General features: G+C 47.4%; 1 protein-coding gene across 3 annotated transcripts in view; it reads right to left on the minus strand.

Moving 5' to 3' along the window:
* The window catches only part of LOC111153662 (spindlin 1), an 80,693-nt gene that overhangs the window by 16,563 nt on the left and 45,804 nt on the right, over positions 1-18,326 (minus strand). For all 3 annotated transcript variants that reach the window (XM_022512813.1, XM_022512814.1, XM_022512812.1), the window contains exon 3: positions 6,429-6,477. In XM_022512813.1, coding sequence (XP_022368521.1) covers positions 6,429-6,477 — 49 coding nt within the window. The remainder of the gene's footprint in view (positions 1-6,428; positions 6,478-18,326) is intronic.

Below are 18,326 nucleotides of genomic sequence, written 5' to 3' on the forward strand. Positions count from 1 at the left end.
AGCCGGGGTCACGGCGTCAGTGGTTGGGAGCACCTCCTCAGGCCCAGGTGAGCCCTGGTGTCTGGCGGGGGCTGAAGGGCGGCCAGGAGGTGAGTGAGCGGAGACCTCAGGAGGGCAGCTGGGACAGGCAAGCATCTAGGCAAGCAGTCTCTCCTCTTCAGCTGCAGCCAGCCCTGGTGGTGTCCAACCTGTGCAGATTCCAGAGCCTACCCAGGCAGTCACTGTTCGCACAGCCTCCTTTTCTCCTCAAAGTGGCAGAGTTCCCCAGCTCGGCTTAACTTTTACATAAACCTGTTCCAACATGCTTTAGGTCTCCCAGGAATTTCTAATGTTCTGGCCTGCCTCATAGGCCTACCTCATCATAGGATGAGGTAGGATGAACTTTCTAACCAGTAACAACAAAAACTGCCAATTTGGGGAAGTTACTTTAATGCAAATTATGGTGACAGTACAATCCTCCCTCTGCTTCTGGTAGGGATACAGCCCTCCTTACGCAAAACTCGGCAATCCGCCGTCCTGGTGTTTCCAGGGCCGGGAATTTATCTGAAAGTGGTGCAGAGACCCAGCTGCCGCGCTCTGAGCCGAGTCTGTGACGGGAGATAAAGCACGTTTCACCGCGCACCCCCCCACCCCGCCCCCCAGATGCAGAAGCTCGTACCACACAGCTACTCGATCCATGAGAAATGTAGAAAATAGGACATGAAAAACTTGTGCACATATAAATACCCGCCGACAGGGAGAAAAAGGGCTTCTCAAACATTCGGTACAGTACCAGCAGCTGTGAGTAATCCTGGAGCGGCACTAGAAATACTTAGGTTGTCTTCCTCTGGGTTAACCTGTGCTTTCAAATTTTCCTATGATGACTTAAAAGCAGTTCATTTTTACAAGCACGTGAAGCACAATTTTTAATAAAGTAACTACTACTAAATTAATGCAATGAGTATCTTACTTCTGCAGGAAGCTAGATACAAAAACAAATTTACACATCTCCATGCTACCACTTCCGAACTTCACTTCTAGTGCCTGCATTTTAGTCAGGGGTAATGCTACTTGTGGAGCATCGTGTCCCTGGCGCTAAAGGAAGATGACGACTCATTAGCAGTCGGGCCGAAGAGACAGAGGCGACAGAGATCATTTTCCCCACAGCAGCACTGAAGGCAGACACAAGCACTTCAAGTGACACACTTGTGTTTCAAGTGGAACTCAAGCGCCCCAACTATGAGGACGGGACTCTGCCCGAGGCTCTCGCAGCCAAGGCTTACAGGAGAGTGCTCTAAAATGTCCTTACACGTGTTAAAATATCACGTATTATTTCATAGTAAGCGTGCACAAATATATGTTGTTTGTAAACTGATTTAAGTTCTTCCACCCAGCATCGACTGGGCGTTGAGGTTGGGAACTCCCCTGGGTAACGCGTGGTCCGCTCGGGTATCGTCTCAGAGTCTATCATCAGGCAAAACTCTGATCATCACTGAAGCTGGCTGACAGGGCTCAGGACTTACTGTAACTCTATTGTTGTGGACATTTTAAATTGCTCATAACCAGAAAGGTTAAAGATTATATCCTAAACAAGTTCTTAGATTTTATTTTAATTGCAGGGTGACTGGGTGGCTCAGTTGGTTAAACGGCTGCCTTCGGCGTGGGTCGTCATCCCAGAGTCCTGGGATCGAGCCCCATATCAGGCTCCCTGCTTGGTGGGGAGCCTGCTTCTCCCTCTCCCTCTGCCTGCTGCTCTGTCTACTTGGGCTCTCTCTGTCAAATAAATAAATTCTTTTTAAAAAAATTTTTATTTTAATTGCTAATTGCTACTTTAGATAAAAATCAACAGAAACCATAATAAAAACTAAAGCTTATTTTCACATGCCAAAACAGTACATATGAAAGAAACCAAAAGCAACGTCTCCGGTTCCTGGGGAAGGCGGCAGCAGACACGCCCTTGGGTCATCTCCGGGTGGTTCAAAGAGCAGCACACAGATGTGACACACAATGGAAACAGCTTCTCTAATTTTAAAATGAGGGCTCCCTGAATGTGGTGATGCTGACTCAGGTCCTCCCCGGACGCCCGTGTTTTTAACCGCTCTCAATTTCCTGTATGTTCTCGCGACCACCTGCCAGGCCGACACACAGGGTGGCTGAAGACAGACGCCCAGACGCTTCGCTCTGGGGAGGTGGCTGGAACTGCCACCAAGTGCAAGGACAAGGGCGCCCCGAGTCACCACCCAAATGATTCACAGGTAAAGTACAGAAGCGAGGTGAACCCCTAGGATCACGCTGCTCGCTCCTTCTGTCCAGAAGCCACCTCTGAAATGACTGGCTTCCGGGGCCACTGGGCGCCACTATCAGTCCGCAGGGACAGTGGATGGGGCCAGCCCCTCAGCAACCACTCTCACTGCTCAGCTCCCCGATGGGCCTGAGAGGAGCCGCAGGCAGGCGGACAGCAACCCGGAGCACGTGCTGAAGCCCACGCCAGCCCCAGAGACCCGAGTCCACAATCCCAGACCTTCTAACCTAACGGGCTCCCGGGCTCTCTACCCCAGGCACCGCAGCTGGGGAGCACGATTCAGATCCAACACTCATGTCTATGCGTCCACGTTCCCAACAAGGTAAGCTGCGAATGCAGGGGGCATTTCTGTACCTCACTCATCACTTTCAACGCTTCGAGTAAGTTCTGACCCGACCACACTATTGGCTCTGCCATCCACAAAGGAAATTCTGTGTTGGAAGACCGTCCACCATTTAGCCAGACTCCCTAAGTGCCCGAGACCCACCCCCTAACTGCTCCCCAGGACTGAAAGATCTTACTTTGGTAGCCAGCAGTTACAGGGGCCACACTTGCTCAAATTCCAACCACCACAAGTCTGCTGTGAACCAGCAAGTGCCTGTCTCACGCCACGTACGTTGTTGTATAAACAACTCCTGCCCCTCTTCCCCTACTCTATTTAGTACCGTCCTAGAAAAGCAGTTCCCTTACTCTGTTTTCAGCATAAAATACTGATTAAACCAAAGTGACTGTCTTTTCACAAGATGCCCACCAGCAAAGAGAAGAAAAAGCTGCTTTTCTGGGATGCGCTGCTTAACACAAGTTCTGTGGCAGAACCGCCACTGCGGGCTCAACAGGAGAGAAAAACAGCCACGAGCGTCTGTCTTCCACCCAAATCGCACCAGGTTCTCAGGTTACTCCGTCTACACGTGAACAGCTGTCCACAGAAGCCTCCCAGAGCCGAGGGCCTTGCAAACGCTGCCCACTTCCTGGTGTGGAGAGCAGTTCCTCACAAGCTGAGGAAGACGTCGTCTCGGTTTTGATGGGCTCAAGTCAGGCAGCACCAGGCTCCATGCTCAACTAGGCCGCGTGCTCCCCGCGGACACCACCACTCTGCAGACGGGCCGCGAACACGCTCCCTGCGCAGGCACCGTGTGGGCGCCGTGAGGCCTCTGTGCATTAAAGGACTCAGGATTCCTCTACAGGGCTGCCACCCAGGGACTTGAGTAAGTGGAGGAGGGCGTTTCTCTCCGTCCTCGTCACTGTCAGTGACTAACGTCTTAAACAGAAAAGTGCTCTCCGGAAATCTCTCTACTCAGTGCATAAAAGCCCCGGCCCATTCTCTAAATGCGCGTCAGGGGCAATACACCAACACCTGGAAGCAGAAATGCATTCCACGATGCCAACAAGGGGAAGAAAGCAGCAGATTCCCACCTGAAAACCGGAAACACAACTACGACAGGTGAACTGACCTCAGAGGCCGCCCAATCGTACCTTCCCTTCAAAATCCACCGCTGACCCTTGAACAAAGCGGACTGGGGCACTGATCCCCATGTAGTCGAAAATCTGGGTGTAACTTCGGACTCCCTCAAACTTTAACAGCTTGGCTGGAAGCCTTACTGATAGCCAGAACAGTTAGCTAGCCTCTACTCCACACGGCCTTCTTACCACCCAGCAGCCTGGAGAACAGTGTTACGAACACAGTCCTAAGGAAGACAACACACACACACGGCATGGTCCCGCGTTTACAGAAATAAATGCAGGTGCGTGTGGACCCGTGCAGTTCCGGCCCAGGCTGTTCGCTGCGACGCATTTCCCAAATCACCTCCGACGAAACCAGGAGACGCTGGTCACCAACTTGTTCCCAAAATGCAGTGAGAGGCCCAGCCACCAGGAGGCACGGAAGCTTTTTCCATTTACTGGAAAAGCAGAAACAAGCCACCGCTATGTGATTTCTGGGCGCCACGGTGCTCCAACACAGTAGACCCGAGTCCCCGTCGGCACGCGTCTCCTGAGTGTCCCTGGGGCTCCCTCCAGCAGGCAGAGGCGTCCACACGTGGGGTTCCCGCTCAGCCCCACTAGACTGAGGCATGGGTCAGTCCTGCATGCCTGACTCGCTTGCCGGAGGCCCACAGTGGAGGCGGGCATGGCTCCAGGCCTTCTTTTCCGTGTGCTTTCCATAAACATGGCACTTGTGGAGAGGGCCCGTCCTGATCCACGTCAGCGTTCTTAGGCCCGGTAAGCGCAGGGCCAGGCAGATGGGAGGAGCGTGCCGAGGCGCCCAGCTGAGCCACCAGCTTCCTGCTTCGCACCAGCTCCCGGGTAGAGGCCCCGCCACAGGCGGTGAGCAACGGCCACTCGTAGTGCCTTGTGCAGACCTGCGTGTCCTCGGTGTTTGCGTCCGACCGCCTTCAGATGTGTGCAGAGGTGAGAAGACAAGGGCCAACGGGAGCAGCCTTCCCTTTCTTTCCGGCTCCCTCTGGCTACAGAGTACCTGGGTCACAGGCCTCTACTCTCTCAACGGAACGAGCACCAGGTCAAGCTCCGCACACGGGAGTGCACAGGGGTCAGACGCCTTCAGCTGGTACACATACCAACAGCCCAGTTTTAAAATCGGGTGTTTATTCCTTGTGCTCTGGGAGGAGAAACAACCAGCACCTCGGAAGCAGGAGTTAATGGATGACCACGGTGCTGCAGGTGAGGCTTGTGAAATCCTTGCACAAACCCAACAAGGCCCAAAATCCTAACTAAAGGACCTTCTAGTCCTACCCGGCAATGTGTAAAATGGCTAAAACTGAATGCGCATTACATCCTTAAAGCCAATCATTTTTAACGGATTGGCAAAATTTATTTTGCATGAACTGTTCCGGTCCTGCAAAGTTAACATGTCCCTTGCCTCTCTTCCACTGTAGTTACGTTTCTAGCATTACCTACTATTTAAGGCCTGTATTTGTTTGGTTACCTTCCGCTTAGACCGTGGCACGGTTTACCACTCACGGTAATGCTATGGTAGGATAACGAGGGGAGACAGTAACATGAATTGCCACGTCCCTGGATGTGGCAGAAGCATGAAGGTAAGGGGCAAATTCACGGAATCTGGAAAATGCTTTCTCAAACCTCAGGGACACATACACTCACCTCAACGTCACACCTTTCTATTCCAGGTCATTTCTTGAACTACACATGACAGATATTTACACGTCCACATGTGCCCTGAAACAGGAGGCACGTGTGCACCGACCACCGACCATTACCAACAGGCGCCTCGTGCTCTTCAGCCCCACAGGTGGTGGCTGCGTGCTCACGAGCCTCTCAGTATGAATAATTTGGAAAGAAAGGCTATAATGAGAGGCTCAGGATGTGCTAGCTGGGGTCAAAGGGTCTCTTCCAGAGTTAATGGTCTACAATTAAGACTCAAAACAATTAGAACGGGTTCGTTAGAGCAATGTCCGTGGTGCGACAGCAGCAAACCAGAACCTGGTGGGTACTTGTGAAATCTATTCGATGTAATTCAGTATAAGCACAGTATTGTCATTTAAGATCGTATCCCAATTTTCTTTCTAAATGTAACTATATCATACACAAAGATTTAAGGGAGAAAAAGTGGCTTCTTTACTCTGGTACCTACAGAATTTAGGATTTATAACATACTGGTCACTTAAAATCCATGGCTTTTTAATTATCTTTCAACATGCGTATGTGTTCCCTAAATTACAAGCTTTTCATTTATTTGAAAATGTTATAAAGCGGTGAGCGAGTGCACCTGTCAGCATGCTCGCCAGACCCTCAAGCATGAGCAAAGGCCTCCGTCCACAAGGAGCTCCTTGTCCAACAGATCGGAGACTGAGGAAAGAACTTGCATGCCAAGAGCGTACAGCCCTTCCAAGGAGAGGAGCAGGAGGGCTCACCACGCGCCTGCCTCCCTCAGTGGACACCTCCTGCCGTCAGTCCAGCCCCTCGGAGCTGGAGGGGAAATCATGACCCAGAGGCTTTAAGAGGTGGATGGACAGGCCTAGGCAGCCACAGGCCAGGCCAAGGACAAGGGAGAAAACATGCAGTGCGGCAAGACCTTCTCAACCCAGGGGAGAGGGCATCACGCTGCATCTCAGACCCTACGTCACCCATGGTGACAACCCGCTATCTAAAAGCAAGTTTCAGGGGTGCTTACTTGTGGGATGTCCTTTTCTTCATCATACTTGCAGACACACCAGCATGGCCTAAAAGAGAAGTGAATATAAGTCAATAAAAACTGGATAGAAAATACTTCAAAACTTGGAAAAAATTAACCTCTGAAAACCACCGCATAAAGCATGAAATGAAAATAAACCATAAACAAGCCAACATGCAGAATGCCATCTGTTTATCTAATTCTTAAAAAAGAGATAAAAGGAGTTCTGGGAAGATAAAATGACAGGGACAACAGCTCATCTCCCCAGATCACCCTTAAAAAACCACCCCAAACCACATGGACAAAAACCAAAGAAGTAAGCAACGATCTAGCCATAAAGTATGACGCATCTGGAGGTAGGAAGGCGTCTGAACGGTGTTCAAAGTCCGCTGAGACACCTCTTTGGACCCGTGTGGTAAAAACCACAGAGATGGCTCCTCAGCAGGAAGGCTGAAGGAGCCCCAGGAATCAAAGCTGCTACAGCCCATCTGGGCATCTGTGGATGGGAACAAACTCAGAGGGCAGCGACAGGGTCACGACGCACCACAGCTCATCCCCAACGCAGAGTGGCGGACTGGACCCCTCACCCCCGTGGGTTATCACCAGACAACGTAAGTAACAAAGATATTAAAAGTGCTATAATAAACATGCTCACATATTTAAAGGAAGACACACACAACACTTAAAAATGAAGAAAGAAAGGACTGGAATGAAACTGGTGGAAAACACAGGTCTGAAATGAAGATCAGCGAACGTGGTGAGCCACGGACCAGATCCCACAAAGACCAGTTCCACGACGATGAGGAAGAACAGGGACAGGAACAGCCTCAGTGGCCGAATGCACAGTAAACTGCACCTACGACAGAGAGGACGGCACGGGAAAGAAGAAACAACTCTGGAAGAAGCGAAGGCAGTGGGCCCTCCAGATGTGCTAAGTATGCAACCTCACGGCCAGCGAGCTCACCGACACCAAAGACAACCATGCCAGAGCACGTCCTCATCCCATCTCTGAAAACCAGCAACCAATAATAAAAGACTTTTAAAAGTTCCTGACAATGCAACACACATTAAAGGTAGGGAAATAAAGGCAATACTGACTCCAGATTCATTGTCAGAAACAGCGGAGCCATACAGAAGACAATGGGGTGAACCTGTGGACTCAGCACACGTCCAGCCCCGGCAGCTCCCAGGCCAACGGAACAGAGAACCACGGCGAGCACAGACCCCACACGCACCAACTCAGAGACGAGATGGAAAGGACGGCACAGTGGCTAACACCACACAAGTTAACTTCAAGACAAAGTCACTGAGGATCAAGACGACATTCAAGATGGTAAGAGCCAAAGAACCAAAAAGCCCCTACATTTCACCCCAGCCCGAACATGTGTGGACCTCGTCCCAGAACAGTGAAGGACACAAGCAAAACCGGACGGGGCTGGCAGGACGGAATCACCCACAATCACATGCACCCATCTGAGCTCCTCCCTCCGTAATGGACGTAACGCATGGGCAGAAAATCGGCAGAGACACGGAAGACCCGAACTCCACAGACAGCCAACACGTACTTTTTCCCAAGTTCACATGAGACATTCACCCACACACCATCTGCTCCTTGTAACACAAACCCTCCATGCACTTAAAACAACATGAAATCATAAGAAGTTTGTGCTTTGGCCACATGAGAATTAAACGAGAAATAAATAGTATCTGGAAATGCCTGTGTTTTTGAAAATTAAATAACAATCTTCCAGAAGTCCACAGTTCAAAGACAAAACCACCATGAAACTGGATCTTGAAAAACAAACAAATGGAAACACAATCCGTGGAATGCAGCAAACACGGTACTTACTACAGTGATCAAAATTCACACTGAGCAGCAAAAATAAACAGAAAACAAAGACTCTCTGACCACAGGCTCAGCATGGTGGTTCCCCAGGCCGAAGGCAGGCAGGTTATCCACAAAGTTCTCTCTCCTTGGCCTTACATGGAAGAGTGTGATGTAAACACACATTTCCTTCCCAGTATCCCATTCACAACTGTCAAGTTAAGTGAACAGGGGCAGAGATGGCCGACTGGTCTTTGCAGGATGATCTGTCACTATTCCCAGGTGACGCCGCAGGGCCGCCCTCCTTCCACACGCAGCCAGCTCAGGGATGACAGGAGGGCACAGCCTAGAAAGACGGCAGAGTCCCCCGGAGCGCTGTGGAACATGGCAAGGCTTGGGGTAGAAGATGAGGAGAGACATGCACACAGACAGGAAGGACTCGCTCAGGGTCTGCTGGGCCTGCCCCAGACGTCAGTGAGCCCTCCCCTCCCATGCGAGGACACCGGGCCAGGACAGCAGACTCTGCATCTGGGCTGCCCTGGCCCGCAAGTCCCCATGCGTCCTCATGGAGCTCTCGTCCCCAGCTGGAGGGGCCCCTGGCAGAAACCATCTGCTAGTGATCACTCAGGAAACGCCTCCACGGCGGGTGTGCTGTCGGACGAGCAGCCGTTTATGAAATGATCCCCGAGCCACACGGATGAAGGGAAAGCATGGGTGTCCTCATGGAAACTGAGGGTATCACGGTCACTATGCGGGAACAAGAGGCTACCAAGATGGAAGGCAAAGAGCTCCTGAAAACTGAACGCCATGAAGGGGAGAATGAGCTATTTCTGTGCTGCACCCCAACAAACAGAAGCTGAACTGGCAAAGAGTCAACCAGTCTCCTTCGGCTGGTCAGAGCCGCCAAGTCCCAGCAAACCACCACCCCGAGCCGGGAGCCACCCCCGGGCGCGGACCACGCCAGCTCAGCAGGAAAGGCCGAGCAGCAACTGCCCAGCGGCCGGGGCCTCGGGGTGGAAAAGGCTGGGACGAAGCCTCCGGCCACCAATCGTGCCAAGGGGGCGCAGGGCACCAACGCGCTGGCACGTCTCACGTCCAGGAACGCTGCCGGGTTCTCCAGGAAGAGAGAAAAACCCCCTCCTGCCTCCAGCAGGGGGAGGGGTAAGTCCCCATTCAGAAATCCAGCGAAGCGCTCAGTTCGCAGCAAGGCCTGCCCTCAAGAGCTCCACCTCGGCCTGGCTCAGAGCCCAGCGGGCCTGAGGGAAGGGGAATTCAAAGCGCAGCCGCCGTCCGGTCACCCTGCGGGAGGAGGTGGCCCACGGCACAGACACGTGAGAGCACATGCTACAGGCGCCCGACACGGCCCGCGTCGCAGCCACACGGCACTGCACGCTGGAAAGCAAACAACGTGGTGTGAAGAGACAGCGAGCACCTGGCCCAGACTCCGGTAAGACAGGGATGGTGGGACCATGAGACCAAGAGTTTTGAGTAACTATCAGTAACGAGCTAGGGGCTCTACCCAAAAAAAAAAGTATTCACCATGTGAGAAAAGATGAGTAATGTAAACAGAGAGAAAAATTTAAAGTCATGGCAGAGCTCATACACCGTAACGGAACTGAAGAATGTGTCTGGGGGACTCATGATGGAGAAAGCAGAATCATGGCAAGTGCTTGATTAAAAACCACAAAGGGCAGGGAAAGTGAAGAGGGAAAAGGAAGTAAGTACAGGGCAAGAACAGAGAGACAGTAAGAAACCGGCCGACATTAATCCAGCAATCACCAGAGGCTGCTGAGAAGACTCGCCGAGCTTCAGGACATGCCAAAAGAAACCTCCAAACCTGAAAAGCAAAGAGAAAAAAGACAAAAACAGGAAAAAACAAATCAAAATAACCAAGGACCATAGGACAACTACAAAGACGTAACATGTGCAATGGGAATGCCAGGAAGGAGGAGACGAACAGAGGAAGTATTAGAAGCAATAATGACTAATGATTTCCCCAAACTAAGGTCAAACACTAAACCAGAGATCCAGAAGTTCAGAGAATGCCAAGCAGGATAAATGCCCCCAAAACCACATATAAGGACACAAAGAAAAACTCCTGACAGAGCCAGAGGAAAAACACCTTATGTACAAAGGAACAGGGCAGGAATTATATCCAACGTCTCCTCAGAAATCAAGCATGCAGAGAGTGAAATACCTGAAGTGTTGGGGAAAAAATTAAAAACCTAGAATTTTATATTCTGTTACCCTTCAAGAGTGAAGAAGACTTGCTCAAACAAGCAAAAGGTGAAAGAATTTGCTGCCAGGAGACCTGCACTATAAGAAATGGGAAAAGAAATTCTTCAGAGAAAAGAAAAATACAGCTGAGAAACTCAAATCTACAGAAAGATCATTAGAGATGGAATCAGTGAAGATAAAACAAAAACTTCTATTTTGATTATTCTTAACAGAACTGGTAACATTTGTTCAGAATACTAGCAACAACATATGAGATGATTATAGCTTACTTATAAGTAAACTGGATGAGTTATGAATGTGTATCCTGCCAACTCTAGGGCAGTCTCTTAAAAAAACAAAAGAACGGGGCACCTGGGTGGCTCAGTGGGTTAAAGCCTCTGCCTTCGGCTGGTCATGATCTCAGGGTCCTGAGATCGAGCCCCAAGTAGGGCTATCTGCTCAGCAGGGAGCCTGCTTCCCCCTCTCTCTCTCTGCCTGCCTCTCTGACTACTTGTAATCTGTCTGTCAAATGAATAAATAAAATCTTAAAAAAAAAAAAAAAACAAACAAGGGCAATGAATAGAGAACAGTAATAAATACAGCAGATATTAATCCAATAATCACCTTAATATCAACGGTCTAAATACACCAATTAAAATATCAAGACGGTCACAGTGGCACAAAAAACAAGACCATATTGTACACTGTCCACAAGAAATCCACCTTAAAGATCTATTTAGATTAAAAGCAGACAGAAGGATGGGGTGCCTGGGTGGCTCAGTGGGTTAAAGCCTCTGCCTTCGGCTCAGGTCATGATCCCAGAGTCCTGGGATCGAGCCCCACATCGGGCTCTGCTCAGCAGGGAGCCTGCTTTCTCCTCTCTCTCTCTGCCTGCCTCTCTGCCTACTTGTGATCTCTGTCAAATGGATGAATAAAATCTTTATAAATAAATAAATAAATAAATAAATAAATAAATAAATAAAAGTAGACAGAAGGAAAAAGATACACCATGCTAACACGGATCAAAAGAAATGAGAGTACCTATATTAATTTCAGAGAGATTCCAGAGCAGGGAAGTCACCAGGGAAAAAATATATATATTATGATAAAGATAAATCCTTAGCCATAACAATCCTTAACATGTGTGTCTCAAAACAAAACATCAAACTAAGGAAGGCAAAACTGTTAGAACTACCAAGAGAAACTGATAAATCCATTATCACAGTTGGATACTTCAATAACCCTCTATCAGAAATGGACACACCCAGCAGGCAGAAAATCAGTGAAGACACAGTCAAACCCAAAACCACCACTAATCAAATGGATGTAACTGACATCAACAGACCACTTTAACCAACAACATTCTAGACCATAAAATACATCTTAATACATTTAAAAGAACAGAAATCCTGCGACAGCTCTCAAACCACAATAAAATCAAACTAACATCAATAACAGAAAAATAGCTGGAAAATCCCCAAATACTCAGAGATTAAACAACACACTTCTAAATACATAGTTCAAAGAAGAAATTTCAAGACAAATTAAAAAATGTTTTGAAGTAAATAAAAATGGAAATACAATCTACAAAATTTGTGGGATGCAGGGAAAGCAGCATGTAGAAAGAAACTTATACCACTGAATGCATGCATTGGAAAAGAGGAAAGATCTAAAATAAAAAATCTAAGCTTCTATCTTAGGAAATTAAAAGAGGAAACCATATTAAATGCAAAGTAAGCAAAAGATGTTATAAAGATTGGGGCGCCTGGGGCTCAGTCAGTGAAGTGTCTGCCTCTGGCTCAGGTCATGATCTCAGGGTCCTGGGACTGAGCCACATATTGGGCTCCCTGCTCAGAGGGAAATTTGCTTCTCCCACTCCCTCTGCCTCCTGCTCTCCCTGCTTGAGCTCTCTCCATCAAATAAGCAAATAAAATCTTAAAAAAAAAAAAAGATGTTATTAAAAATTCTAACAGAAATCAGTAATATTTTAAAAAGAAAATCAACAGAAAAAAAAAAAATCAATGAAATCAAAAGCTCATTCTTTGAAAAAATCAAAATTGATAAATCTCTAACCAGGAGAACTAACAAGAAAAAAGACACAAATCAGTAACGTGAGAAATCAAAGAGGAGACATCACTACAGACATAAGATATAAGACAGGTATGAGGAAAACTGATATAAGAAATCAAAGAACAACTATCTAAATGGAGAGATATTCCACATTCACAGACAGACTCAGTACTGTCAAGATGTCAATTCTTCCCAGATGTTGCTGAGTGGCTCAGTCAGTTAAGCATCTGCCTTCAGCTCAGGTCATGATCTCAGAGCCCCAGGATCAAACCCTACATGGGGCTCCCTGCTCAGCCCACAGCCTGCTTCTCCTCTCCCTCTGCCTCAGCCCCTCCTCCCCTCGTTCTCTCTCTTTCACCCTCACTCATTCTTTCTCAAATAAATACATAAAATCTTAAAAAGAAAAAAAAAGAGGGGGGGGGGTCAGTTCTTCCCAACTGGATCTACAGATTCAATGCAATCCCAATCCAAATCCTAGTGAATTATTTTGTGGATATCAACAAACCAGTTCTAAAGTTTATAGGGAGAAGCAAAAGATCCACAACAGTCAACACAATATTGAAGGAGGAGAACAAAGTTGGGAACTGACACTACCGGACTTTAAGACATACTATAAAACTACACTAATCAAGACAGCATAGTATACTGGCTAAAGAATAGACAAGCAGATCAAATGGAGAACCCTAGAGAAGACCCACATATGGTCAACTGATCTTTGACAAAAGAGCAAAGGCAATAAATTGGAGAAAAGATAAAGACTTTTTGATAAATAGTGCTGGAATGACTACGCATTCACCTGCAAAAAAATAAATTTAGACAGAGACCTTACATCCTTCACAAAAATTAACTGGATGGATCATAAACCTAAATGCAGAGTGCAAAACTATGAAACTTCTCTAGAAGTTAACATAGGGAAAAAACCAAATGACCTTGGTTACATTGATGACTTTTTAAGATAATACAATGGCACAATCTATGAAAGAAGTGAACTGATAAGCTGGATTTCATTAAATTTAAAAGCTTCTGCTCTGTGAAAGACACTATCAAGAAAATGAGAATCTGGCTCTATGTGCTTGGCTGAGGAGCCAATGGAGTGAAACTACCACCTGTGGGATTATGACTGAATGCCTCTAAGTCAGAATCCTGCCCATCGGAACAACAGGGAAGCCCTGAGGAGCCTTGGCTGGCCTCAGATAGCCAGACCCCACTGTCCCCACCAGCAGCCCACTGCATTTAGGGACCAGGATCCGGTGTAGAGGGCCTGTCGTCCCCAGGGAAACAGGCGCGGCTGGAAAGGGGGCCATCCCCTTGCCAGTCACACAACACACATTAGTGGGGAACCTGGTGCTAAACCATTCACAGACAACCTGCTTCTAGGTCAGGGTTTCATACATAGCAGAGCAGCTCCCTTGCTGTGATCTACTGAAAGTCAGCCCTAGTCATAGGGGTTTTTAATTCTAAAATAAAATTTTTTAAAAAGGGAAGACAACCAGAAGAAGAAAATACCTGGAAAACATACCTGATGAAGGACTGTTAATCCAAAACATACAAAGAACTCTTAAAATTCAACCAGAAAACCACCTGATTCAACATGGGCCAAAGAGCGTAACACAAAATGGCAAAAAACATGTATGAAAAGATGCTCTACACATCATAATGTCATCAGGAAAATGCAAACTAAAAACAATGAGATACCACTCCACATCTAACAGAATAGCCAAAATCGAGAACACTGGCAACACCAAACAGAGCAGAGGATAAATAGCAACAGGAACTCTCTTTCGTGGCTGGAGGGAATGCACACTGGTGCAGCTGTGTTAGAAGACAGTCTGGTGGTTTCTTACAAATCATACTCCTACCATATGAGTTAGCAATTACAGTCTTTGGTATTTACCCAAAGAAGCTGGAACCAGTCCGCAGAAAAACCTGCCCACAGATGTGTATAGCAGCTTTATTTATAATTCCCTAAACTTGGAAGCAACCAAGACACCCTTTAGTGGGTGACTGGATAAATAACAATGGTATATCCACAAACTGAGTATAACTCAGTACTGGAAAGAAGCAAGCTATCAAGTCATGGAACAGCATGGAAGAACTCAAGTGCATATTGCCAAGTGAGGAAGCCAATCTGAGAAGGCTACATAAAATTCCACTCTCTGACATTCCAAGAAAGGCATAACAATGAATACAGTAAAAGGTCAGTAGCTACCAGGGGTTGGGGGAGAGAGGAATGAAGAGCTGAAGAACAGCAGTCTTTCAGGAAGTAAAACTACTCAGATACCAAAATGGTGGATTTGAGTGATTATACATTTGTCAAACCCAGAGAATGTACAATACCAGGAGTGAATTTTAAGATAAACAATGGACTGTGGGACGTGTCCAATGCAGATGCATCTACTATAACAAATGTACTCTCTGGTGGGGGCTACTACTTGTATGGAAGGCTGAGGGAAGGGCACCAGGAGTACATGAGAACCACACATGCTGCTCAATTTTGCTGTGAACTTAAAACGGCTTTAAGAAAATAAAGTCCTGGGCCGCCTGGGTGGCTCAGATAGTTAAGCATCTGCCTTTGGCTCAGGTCATTATCTCCGGGTCCTGGGATCGAGCTACACATGGGGTTCCCGATTCAGCGGGGAGTCTGCTTCTCCTTCTTAATCTGCCTCTCCCCCTGCTTGTGCACGCTGTCTCAAATAAATTTTTTTAAAAAATCTTTAAGAAAAATGAAGTCCTTTTTTTAAGTCCTTAAAAAAAAAAAAAATAGGTATTAGACCTATTCTTTCACTGACACTGAGCTAGACAACCAGAAAGCAATACTAGCAAAGTGGAGGTAAAAGGACTTTCAACACAGACTTCCATACCCAGCTAAATTACCAACTGAGGATACAGACATTTACATTCACATATGGGCTCAAAAATTACATCTCCCACAAATATCTGGAAGTTACTGGAGAATATTCTTCAGAAAACAAGTGAGAAAAAGATTCATACACATGCAGGATGCAAGAAACCACAGACATAAGCTAGCACCACAGAAGTCCAGCATGACTTCTGCAACAGGAGCGGAGACCCACGTGGATGCGAACAAGAGGCCAGGGACTGAAGGAAAGTCCTCTCCCCGAAGCTGGCACTACACAGTGGCAAGTTTAAAAAATAACTCCTACCACAGACAAAGTAACTCTGACTTTAACAGAGCTTCTAAAAGTAGAAGAAAATCAGGAGAGTAAAGAACAGAAAAAGGAAGGCCAAAGAGGCCTTACAGGATATGATATTACCTCACACATGGAACTACACTGAGACTGCTTTCTTGCCCATCTGATGATATACTACAGCGGCAAGACCAGGGGGGAGAGACACTAACAGACCGCCTGCTGGTAAGAGGCTAAAACAGTACAAAGCCCATGAATACCTCCCAGAATTACATACGCATTTAAGACCTGATTCAGGTCGCCTAGAAATCCTTCCGAATGACAATACACGGGCAGGACAAACATACAAGTGTATTCACTGCAGTCATCATGTCTAATACAGACACAACTTTAATGTCCAAGTAACTGACCTCCGAACACGTGCGTATGAATAGCATTCAACTGCAAAGAGGGGGAAGGAGGCGCGCTACAGCCTGCTGAGGAGAGGTCGCCAACGCACACTGTCCCGGGGACTGCACCCTGACGTCACTTTGTCATTGAAAATGGGTGGCATCACTCATCTGAGGATCACGGACTTTCCACAGAAAACAGAACAAGATCCTTTACTAGGTACTACATCTATTTGTTGATTGAAATGTGAAAAAAAATAGAGCCATAATTTATAAAATAAACTGTTCTATGACTCACAAAAGTTATTTAAACTGTACTAAACCAAGATGGCTAAGAAAAACTACCTTCCCTCAAGCTGTTTGAACAGCGGCTCACTCAGAGATGCCTGTTCCAAAACACTCCTGCCTCCTTTTACTGAGCCTCGCCTTACCCAGCTTTGCAAATACCACGCTTTTGACAAACTGAAGGTCTTTGACAACCCGGCATCAAGAAAATCTACAGCGTCATTTTTCCTACCGTGTTTGCTCACTTCGTGTCTCTGTGCCACATTTTGGTAATTCTCACAATATTGCAAACTTCTCATTATTACAATATTTATCACAGTGTTCTGTGATCAGTGCTTGCAACTCACTGAAAGCTCAGAAGATGGTGAGCATTTTTTTAGAATAAACTTTTTTTAATTAAGGTATGTACATTGTTTTTAGACGTAATGCTACTGGACCAGTCAGTAGATCATGTAGTTCAATCTCAGGGCTGTGAGTTCAAGCCCCACACTGGGCATGGAACTTACTTTAAAAAGAGAAGGGGAGCGCCTGGATGGCTCCGTTGGTTGAGCATCTGACTCCTGGTTTCAGCTCAGGTCATGACCTCACAGTGGTGGGATCAAGCGCTGGGCTCCACGTTCAGCTGGGGAGTCTGCTTGAGCTTCTCCCTCTCTCACTGCCCCTCCTCCCACTCATGCACACTCTCTCTCTAAAATGGATTTAAACAAAACAGACATAATCTACTGCACACAGTAGGCAGACTGCAGCAGAGTGTAAACATAACTCTTAACACACACTGGGAAACCAAGACATTCATCTGACTCATTTCACTGCAATATTCACATTATCGTGGTGGTCTAGAACCCAACCTGCAACAGCTCCCAGACATGCCTTCTACCAGCTGTTAATTTTGGGTGGGCTCAGATTTTCCAAAGATAAAGACCCTGTCTGTTCCAGCGGCTCATTCAGGCCAAGAATCCTCACCAATCTCATCCACGCCACACTCAGTGCCCCCAGCCCTACCAACTCGCTCACTCCCCCTGTGAACAGCTCTGCCTCTTCAGGAGCTCCCTGTCCCTGAGGCTGAGCAAATCTGCTAAGCCCACTTTCGTGTGATCAGAAGCGGCCTCTGGTGGCGAGGCTTCAACAGACATAAAGGTACAGGACTGTAACTTTAAGGGAGAAATCAGGAATTCTGAGAGTTGATTAATACTCTCCTCCTACAGGTAGGAAATCTGAAAACCCATCTCTAGAGAAAATACCCATTAACCCAGACACTTGGAGGCCCCAATACTGGTCCACCAGGCACCACTGGTGCACCTAGGTGCACTTTAGGAAAACTGTATTAGAGACCTCAATTTCAAACGGGCAGAGAAGTAGAGAGTATGACGGACTACACATTCCACTTGTCACTTCAAAGATTTTTATTTATATACTTTAGAGAAAGCATGAGTGGCAGGGGCGGAGACTCCGGGGGAGAGGGGCAGTGGCAGAGGGAGAAGCAGACTCCCTACTAAGCAAGGAACCTGATGCAAAACTCAATTCCAGGACCCCGGGATCATGACCTGAGCTGAAGGCAGACGCTTAACTGACTGAGCCACCCAAGCATCCCTCCACTTTTCACTTTAACCATCAACTCATTCACTGCTCTGGAAGCTTCCTGACGCTGTACAGGTTTTTCCAAGGTGAGAGTACACATGGAAAACAGGGAGGGCATGGCAACCAGAAACGAGAAGAATCCAGCTAGAGAGAAAACAGGAGTTCCAAGGAGGACAGCATGGCCATGGGGCTATAGGACGCAGCTCAAAGAACAGGGCTGAAAGCACTACAAGAGTCCGAAGGAGCCAGGACGGATGGGCTACGTGGTGTCGGCTACATGGCGTGCTGCAGTGACAGTGCTATAGCGCTGTGGGGACCGTTGAAGAGACTTCAAGCTGCAGAGAAATTTAAGCAAATAGAAAAAAAAATTAAGAGGGGCGCCTGG

The sequence above is a fragment of the Enhydra lutris genome, unplaced genomic scaffold (assembly GCF_002288905.1).
Source record: "Enhydra lutris kenyoni isolate GAN:26980312 unplaced genomic scaffold, ASM228890v2 scaffoldscaffold33, whole genome shotgun sequence".
NCBI lineage: Eukaryota > Metazoa > Chordata > Mammalia > Carnivora > Mustelidae > Enhydra > Enhydra lutris.